At 42.7% G+C, this 9758-nt stretch overlaps 1 protein-coding gene across 1 annotated transcript; it reads right to left on the reverse strand.

Annotated features, from left to right (window-relative positions):
- Nucleotides 1–1911: 1911 nt before the first annotated feature.
- On the reverse strand, nucleotides 1912–3061 carry LOC121973506 (dehydration-responsive element-binding protein 2E-like). Its single transcript, XM_042524924.1, has one exon. It carries the CDS (start codon nucleotides 3033–3035, stop codon nucleotides 2028–2030), a length of 1008 nt encoding a protein of 335 aa, XP_042380858.1. The 5' UTR covers nucleotides 3036–3061; the 3' UTR covers nucleotides 1912–2027.
- Nucleotides 3062–9758: the final 6697 nt, after the last annotated feature.

Below are 9758 nucleotides of genomic sequence, written 5' to 3' on the forward strand. Positions count from 1 at the left end.
AAGGTTGATTTTTGCTACCTTAGTCCTACAAAGTGTGTTAGTCCAAAATAAAATGTAACCTGCAAAATAAATTTAGCATGATAATAAAATAATATTATTAATTAAATCTTGGATGTCCAAGACTATGATCTAGTCATGGTCATAGTTTAGGTATCCAAAATATACCTAAACTGGATCAACGCCTAAAGTCCCTAATTGGGGTTCGTCATCACTATAACACTCTCTTCCAGTGACTTACCTTACTTACCATGAAGAATCGTTTGACTTGCCTTTGACCCATCAGGTCTTCTCGCCAGTCGCCAGGTCCACAGATCCAACTGGACTTTGACAAGTTGTCAGGTCCCGCGGACCCAGCCGGACTTCCCGCCAGATATCGAATCACTCCTTGACCTATCTGGACTTCCCATCATCTATCAAGTTTAACAAACCTAACTAGATTTCAACCTGGTCCTTCAAACTCGTCAAGTCTCGCACACTTAGTAACAAAGTTAGATCACATCACACCGAATTTTAATCCATTTGTCATTTATCAAAACCTAAGTTTGATCATTGTTGCTTACTGCACCAACATAAGCAGTCTTGATTGGCCGGGGCTGCCTCTCCCCTTCTCTTCTTTCCGCACACGTCGTCTTGTCCCCGCCTCCGGCTCACAGATCCTCCGCCTCCAGCCCGGGATTCCCCCCCCCCCCCCTCTCTCCTTAGCCTTCGTAGGGGTCGCCCCTCTCACACTTGTTGACAGTCTCACTCATGCCGCCTCTCCCTCTTCTCTTTTGTGAGATGTCATCGCCGTAGGGACATGCATCGCCTCCCTCGACATGATGTCATTGCCTTCACAAGCCAATAGCCGCTGACGTTGCTCTACAACCCCCCTCAAGCATACCTCGGTCGTTGGTGCTGCTACCGACACACCCAATGCCAAATCCGACCGTCCAACGCCCCTGCCCTCAAGTTCGATGCTGATCTGGGCTCCAATCAGTACCACCGTACGACCCTAATCCTGATCCGACCTTTGGGTCACCATTGCCTTACCTTGTTGTTGTGTTCTAGCATTGGAGTTGTCCGGTCTTTGAGCCATTGTTGTGTTCCAACATTGTAGTTGTTCAGCCTTCAAGTCGATGTGGTGTTCCGACCTGTGAGTTGTGGTTGTATTCTGGCTCGCAAGCCGATGTTCTATTTTTGGCCTTCGTGTCATTGTTGTGTTCCGAGCTTCGAGTCGTTGTCATATTCTGGCTTGCGTGTCACTACTATATTCCAGCTGCGTGTCGTCTTCCGGATCCATGTCACATCCGACTCCGTGCTGTCGCCTCCAAATCCATGCTGCATCTAGCTTTGTGTCGTCGCCTCCAGATCCATACCACATTCGGCTCTGTGTCATCGTCTCTAACTCCTCATAATCACCTCCAGTTTCGTGCCACTTTTAGTTCATTTTTGCTGATTTGATATATTTTACATTCAGTTATTTCATTATAATAATGCTTATTTTTTTATTTCTATGATCAAAAATTGACTTGAATGTTAGATGATCAAACCGAGACAACACTCAGTCTATTTTCTAATAATTTTATAGGCACCATTAACCAAAGACGACTTTCGAACACCTTTGATTCTTATCTTTTTGGGAGGTTTAGAGATTCAGTCAATATAAAAGAGTCAATATAAAAGAGAGCTCACCTCTCCTCCCTTCACGTCATGACAAGTTGATCAATATGCCAACTATATCATCCATTATTCTCGGCTTCTGGACGGGATTAGAGTCCACCCTCAACGCTTATTTTAACCTCTTATGTTTTTAGGGAATTCGTGAATCTTCCTCTTCATCGTGCCGCGGCTACCTACCCCTCGACAGTTTTTGTTTTGCTGAGTCATCAGACCAGACAAGAACAGATGAGTTTATTATTTTCCGCACTAGTTATTATAATTACAATGATAATATATAGTTTAAATATGACTGACTATAAAACCAGATGAAACACATAGATGAACTGTAGAAGTAGTGTGTATATATAGATATAGCAGGGTTCAGGTGATCAGAGGTTCCAGATGGAGACGGGCAATCCAAGGTCATCGTGCACGTCATCCAGCTGCGGCGCCCCGCCGTCTTCCGCCTCGTCGACAGGGTGGCCTTCCAAAGCCCGCATCTCCATCAACGTGTCCCAGTTGAAGTCGCCGCCCATCTGGTGCAACTCCGAGCCCCCTGCGCTGCCCTGGTCCATCGATACCGTCCCGCTGTTACAGCCACTCGCCTCCTCTTCCCGCGTCAGCATAAGCACAGGCTCCGCCTCTCTGCTATTCTCCTCCTCCGGCGCCTTCAGCACCCCTAGCTGCTGCAGGAACTCCTTCAGATCAATCTGCGGTTTCTCCGCTCTCGCCGGCGCCGGATCCACCACTTGGTCGATGCCTCGGCGGTCTCCACCTAGCGAGATCTCCAGCTGCGTCTCTATCGGCGCCAATGGCGTCCGGAACCCGCCGCCTGAATTACTGCAGGAGGCGGTGGAAGAGAGAAGCTGAGGAGTAGGAGGACGAGGAGGAGGAGGAGGCCTCGTTTTATTTTCGGAATTGTTCTTGAGTTCCTGGAGGCGCTGGTGGATGACGTGGACGTTGTGCTGGGCGTTGAGGTTGAGGAGGCCGCAGGAGGGGACGGCGGCGCCAGTGGCTGAGGTCACAGTGACGCCGCCCTTGGAGGCGGCCGGCAGCCACTTGAAAGGCCTGCCGTGGAGGTGCGACGACGAGGCGCTCGGCTTGAGCAGGTGGGAGGAGGCGGACGTAGCGCGGAGGTGGGGCAGGTTGACGTAGGCGTCGGGGCCGTAGAGCCGTCGCGCCGCCTCATCGTAGGCCAGCGCGGCCTCCTCGGCGGTGGCGAAGGAACCGAGCCAGAGGCGCGTCCGCTTCTTCGGCTCGCGAATCTCCGCCACCCACTTCCCCCACGTCCTCTGCCGGACGCCGCGGTACTCACAGGAGGCATTCTGGGGCCCGCCCTTGCCCCTCGCTGGCCCCTTCTTCCAAGGCCGCAGCGGCGCCTTCCGGAGATTCTCCATCGAACAATCTACGTACGTCCTCAGTAGCCCAGCGAAGTGGAGTGGAATGAGATGTATAGTTAGTTAGCACACAGAGCGTGGTGTGTCATGTGGTGCATGCATGGCTTAAATAAATGCTGTCACGGTCGGAGTTTGGCTCTCTGGAGACGCACTGCATGCGACCGTTTCAATTTGAAGTTTAAATCGTTCATCCTAAGCATGCATGGAGATTGAAGGGGTATTACCGTATAGGCGTATACGTACGTGCGTGCATCGGTGCATGTGAGCAGAGGGGGGCATGGCACTTTGACCTAGATAGCTACCAACCTCATTCCCGTCATGCATGAGCATGTGAGTTGAGGAAGAAGAAGAGAGGGAGTGGCATTGATTGAGTTTATGGCCTATGGGAGAGGTTCCACCTCTCGATCATTTTTGGTTTTCACGGGGCCTTCTTCTGCTCACGATCTATCACATGTTGCTGATGAACTAGCTAGCTACTGTGATCTCCTCGAGATCCACTGTCTGATACCATCTCACCGTTTTGTCCATGCCTTTGTCCCCCGGCCTCTATTTTGCCTGCATGCAATGGCAATGCAATGGCCAAGTTGAGTTTAATTATATTGTGAGTGATGTTGAGCTATGCGTCTAGCTTGTTTAGTTAATAGCTAATTAAGTTCAGTGAAATATATAACATCAAACGATATTGGGCTTCTGAGGACGTGTTGGTCTTGTTGCTAATTCATTTGTCGCATTGGCCCACAATGAAAAAGCGCGGGTCCAATTTACAATTAAGCCCGAGTAATTTACACACTCACAATTATCACAAAATCAAGATAGTCCGGTGTACGAAGTTTTCATCAATATAGGATTTTAGAGAAGAGTAAAATTATATTGAATCTATTGTACACAGTCTTATCTTATATTATAATAGACTATTTATGTGATTCAAACTTGATGTACGAGTCACACAATAATTTTACCCAACTCAAAATGTAAAAATTAAAATGGGACTCTATTTTAAAATTATCAATATTTCAATATGAGCAGAGCCGACTTTAGGGGGGAGGTGGCTTAGGGCCTAAGGCCTCCCTATTTTAGGGGCCTCCATGTTATTAAGGTTTTCTATTTGTATTTGGTTTTTATTAAATTTGATAATGAATCAATTTTTTGACGGACCAATTAGAACATTCTATCAAGACACTTCGGCTTCTCCAATGCTAACACCAAATATTTACTTTGTATCCACCTCAAACGAGATGACTAATTCAAAAATCAGGCTCTCACTCACACATCCATTATCAAAAACACTCCTTCTCGAAAGCACTCCAGAGGTGGAGAAATCTTGTATAAAACTCTCAATGCAACAATAAGAAGAATTAAACAAATACAAAGAATCTCTTACAAGATTTATACAAATGAAATCCTAACTAGCTTCTTCTTCTTGTTTGGGAACGCCTCTTGACCTTGGAAGTGCAGCAACACTTATCTCCAAGAATTAACTTCAAGATCTAGCGAACTCGATGATAAGAGTGGAGAAGAGATCTGTGAGCGCTGCTGAGAACTATCCACGCAAACACTTTTTATCGGGCTGATAACGATTAGTTTTTCAAATTTAATTAACTACCCTAATTGATTAATCCTTCCTAATCGATTATCGTAATCGATTAGGAAGCTTTCTATTCATGCTAAAATAGGCTATAAGCGATTAAGCTTTCTTACTTAATCGCTTACCAAACTCTCTGTGCATTCGCGAAACCCAGGCTTAATCGATTGTTGTAATCCATTAAGCATTTGTAATCGATTGACCTAATCGATTATGAACCTCTCTGTACACTTCGTGAAAACTACTTAATCATTTACCTTAATCGATTAAACTTCAGTAATCGACTAACCTAGTCAATTACCAAGCCCTAACTTCCAACCCGAAGTGTAGAGTTCATTTACCCAGTATCCGATCAACCGTGACCTGTTGGAACTCCTCATTGCCTAGCATCTGGTCAACCTTGACCTGTTGGAACTTCTTCACCAAGTGTCCGGTCAATCCTTTGACCACTTAGACTTTTCTCCTTGTGCCAAGTATTTGGTCAAACCTTTGACCTACTTGAACTCCTAATCACCAGGTGTCCGGTTAACCTTGACCCACCTAGATTTCCACTGTCTGACTTCACTCACCAGGACTTCCTCACTGCCTAACTTCACTCACTAGGGTTTTTCACCTGCCTTCACTCACCAGGATATTTTCACTGTCTAGCTTCACTCGCTAGGGATTTTCACACCAAATGTCCAATCTGTTGGTGCGGTTAGCACTAACGATTTAACCCAGGTTTTAATGAATGACAAAATAGGTTAAGTTAGTTTTGTTGTTGATCTAACACTCTGACCGAGTGTGCAGGAAAAGTCCAGGACAGGTCGACGGGCTGACCTGATGTCTGGCACGAATCCCAACTAGGTTGACGGGCCGACCGGATAGTTAGCACGAAGTCCAAATGGGTCGACGGGCTGACCGGGTGTTTGGCACGAAGTCCAGCTAGGTCGACGGGTTGATCGGATAGTTGGCATGAAGTCCAGACGGGTTGAAGGACTGACCTGATGTCTGACAGGTAAGTAAAGGTAAGTCACTGGAGGAAAGTGACTGTGAGGACGCAATACCGAGAAGGGAACTTAGGCGCCGATCTGACTTAGAACCATTTTGGAACTCTAAGTCGAGATCTTGACTAGATTTCGGTCTCGGAGAGATAGAATCTAATTAATACTATTTCTGTTTATTATAACTGTGTTAATAATCTGTTTTGCAGGAGATATAAGTGTCTCGGACTAACGTTTTCTTGCAGGTAGGAACCCATTGGAAAACAGGGTCCGAGCGCCCGGGAGGTCCCCGGGCGCCTGGAGGTTCAGGCGCCCGGGAGGTACCCGAGCGCCTGGAAGTCCGGGCGCTCGGGAGGTACCCGGGCACCCGGAGGCAAAAATATATCCACTTCGCGACATCAACACGTGGAGTTCGCTGGTTGACTCGGCTACGTCACATCCAAGACGCCCTGAAGGTTCTAGGTGCTCCGAACCTCATATATAAGGAGGGTCAAGGCTGAAGTCAGAACAACAACTCATAATCCGCTCTCCTGTGCTCCTGTGACGCTGCGAAGCTCCGACAACGCGCTTCTCTTTTAGTTTCTTCCTTTGTCGGTATTGTTTTGTTTTTTCATTGGCATTTCTGTACTTAGTTTGTAATAATTTCTGAATTGCTAGTGAATTGCCCATCGAAAGCACCCTTGTGTGCGGGCCTTGGAGTAGGAGTCGCCAAAGGCTCCGAACCAAGTAAAAAGGTTCTTGTGTTAGCATTGTTTTGATTTCGTCTTTTTCCGCTGCGTACTCTCGACCTTTTTAAATCGCTATTCACCCCCCCCCCCTCTTTAGTGAAACTCACGATCCAACACAATCAACACTAATCCACTTAGATTTTCTTCTTCTGCCAACCTTCCAGTTGGACTTGCCCTTGCCTCACTTCTAGCTAAGACTTTCCTAATCAAGTATCTAGTCAACCTTACCCACTTGAGTCTTCTTCACTGCAAACTGGTCCAACCTTAACCAGAGGGGAATTGTGTTGATTAGTCCTAGGAAGATCGTACCGGTTCCACTGTACAAAAATTTTGTACAAGTGTCAAACCTTTCCTAAATAACCTATTGTATTCTTTAGAAGTTAAATTAGGAATCACAAACGGAACTTAACATTATTGATTCCAAATTTAACTTATCTGTTCTTAATGGTTTAGATTTGGATCGCAAGCGAAACTTAACACTATTGATCCAAATCCACCTATGTTATAAATTCAATTAAATATTAATTTCTAAAATTAGCTTCCAGGTTAAACATGGCGAGGCACTAGGCCTTCTTGGATATGAGAGCAACCACCACTTCCTAGACAAAGCCTTTTAAGGAAAGGTAATATTTAATTTCCTTATATAACTCTAGGTTTAACCAAAAGGAACAATCAAATCACAAATTCGAAAAACAAAAAAAAACAAACTCGAATAACAAATTCGAAAAAAACTAGAATCTATTGCCTCTTGTGTTTGGACTTCATACAAAAAAAAACTAGCATGATGCGAAAGAAAATTACTAGTTATACCTTCTCTTTGTATGCTAATGACCTCGAGATCTTTTGCCATATTCCTCACCTCGCCTTGGACGTCGTGTGGGCGACGATCCTCCAAGATGAACACCACCCAAAAGCCTTCTTCTCCTTCTCTAGAATTGAGCCACCACCACCACCAAGGAGCAAAAGAGAGCAAGGGGAAAAGAGAGGGAGAGAGGGTCGGCCACAAGAGGATCACCAAGCAAGAGAATAAGAATTGTTATGTCATGTGGTCTGTCCTCCCATTCTTTTATAATATTTGCCCAAGGCAAATAAGGAAAGACTTTTTATAAAAATTAAAATCTTCCTCTTATTTTTCCTTTTCCCCTTTTATTTTTTCTTTTCTTTCCTCTTGATTGAATCAATCACCAATCATGGATTGATTGGAGATTTAATTTGGTCGGCCCCTTGCTTGGGCACCAAGCAAGGGTGGTCGCCCACATCATCAAGGGGAAGAAAAAATTTTATAAAATTTTATAAAAGAAGAAATCCTCTTATAAAATTTTACAAGCTCTCTTTCCTAATGTGGATGTTAAAAAAGGAAAGTTTTAAAAATTAAAAACATGTTTTAAAATTTAAAATTTCTCTTCTAAAAATTTTCTTTTTTAACATGGTTACAAAAATATAAAATTTTAATTTTAAAACTTCTCTTTCTTTTTTCTAAAACCATGAGGATGGTTAAAAAAAGGAAAGTTTTAAAACTTTTAAAACTCTCTATTAAACCATGTGGCCTAATTCAAATAAGGAAAATTTTATATTTTAAAATTTCTCTTTTAAAACTTATAGTTTTCTACAAAGAGAAGATTTTTAAAAATTCAAAACACCCCTCCTTATTTGACAAATTGTGGCCAACCCTTCATTACTTAGACACCAAGCAAAGGGTCAGCCCCTTAAGAGGAGATGGCGGTTGACCCTTACTTGGTCACCAAGCCTTGGGGCGACCTCCTTCTTGGACACCAAGAAGGGTTTTTATTTGGATGGGCTTGAGGCTTTAATGAGGCTATGATAGGGACCTAGAGGAGAAATTGGTTTTGGCCTTCCGATTAGCTTGAGTATCTTATGTTCGCCTCGAACACAGAACTTAAGCTCATCAATAATAACTCATTCCACTAGAGAGTTATTATTGCGCTACCGCACCAATCCCAAATTACATTATGGGTTCCTTCATATATGAGTGTGTTAGTATCCCTGTGTTTAAGATAACGAATGTCCACTAATTAAGTAAGTCACTGACAACTTTACTTAATTAATATCTAGCTCCAAGAGTAGTATCACTCAACTTCATTGTCATGTTGGACTAAGTCCACCTACAGGGTTTAACATGACAATCCTTATGAGCTCCTCTTGAGGACATTCTCAACCTAGATAACTAGAACACAGTTTCCTTCTATAATCAACAACACACACTATAAGTAATATCATTTCCCAACTTATCAGACCTATTGATTTATCGAGATAAATCTCACCCTTTGATAAGTTAAAGAAATAAATACTAAATATATGTGATTGTTATTATATTAGGATTAAGAGCACACACTTCCATAATAACTAAGGTCTAGTTCTTTTATTAAGTCGGTATAAAAAGAACTTACCTAAAATGGTCCTACTCAATACACTTAGAGTGTACTAGTGTAATTTATTAGTGAAGATAAACTAATACTTAATTATACTACGACTATTCCAATGGTTTGTTCCTTTCCATCTTAGTCGTGAGCAACTGTTTATAATTTATAAAGAACTGATAACATGATCTTTTGTGAGTGACACCACACACCATGTTATCTACAATATAAATTAATTAAACAACTACACTTAACAAATAAAATGTAGACATTTGACGAATGTGATTTTTTTATTTCAAAAATAAATGTTTACAAAAGCTAGGCTTTTAGTATACACTCTAACAAATTGTACCAACAATCTCCCCACATAGACAATTGCAACTGCAATCTCCATACATTATTAAAGATCAAAACTCAAATATCAAGATTCAAGTTTGAGTCAACTCAAGTTTAGTCAAACTGGTCAAACTTGACCTAGGAAAATTACACCAACAATCTCTCCCTTTTTGATGTTTGATAATACGTTTAAGTTAGGCTAATCTCATAGCTTCAACTTCTTCTTCATGCTAAAGCATGAATGGGGATTTCCTTCATTCTCCCCCTTTCCAAGAGGATAGCATCCCCCTTTAGGTAATGAAGGTTTCCTAACTTAAACCCTGCATTCTCCCCCTTTGGCACACATCAAAAACTCTTCCCCTGAAGAGTTTCTTACATGTTGTTCACAACCTCACTTGTTATTCACAACATCACAATGAAAGTCTCATGCCCTTCATTGTGCCCAAATGCTCATCCTAGAGCATACATAACAATGAAGATTTAAAGTCTTCCATTGTTTTGTTATAAAAAAAATATTATATCTTTAAGGAGTAGCTCCCCCTCAAAACATGCTTTAAACTTCTATCATTGCACCAATAATGACTTGGAGTTTCTAAATCTTTAGGAAACCTAAAATTTTGAAGTTTTGAGGTTCAATGATCAAATTAAATGTAAACCTCATCCTAAATTTCAACTTAGTTCGTCTTTAACCAATCATTTCTTGTTTTAACAATAAA

The sequence above is a fragment of the Zingiber officinale genome, chromosome 4A, assembly GCF_018446385.1.
Source record: "Zingiber officinale cultivar Zhangliang chromosome 4A, Zo_v1.1, whole genome shotgun sequence".
Taxonomy (NCBI): domain Eukaryota; kingdom Viridiplantae; phylum Streptophyta; class Magnoliopsida; order Zingiberales; family Zingiberaceae; genus Zingiber; species Zingiber officinale.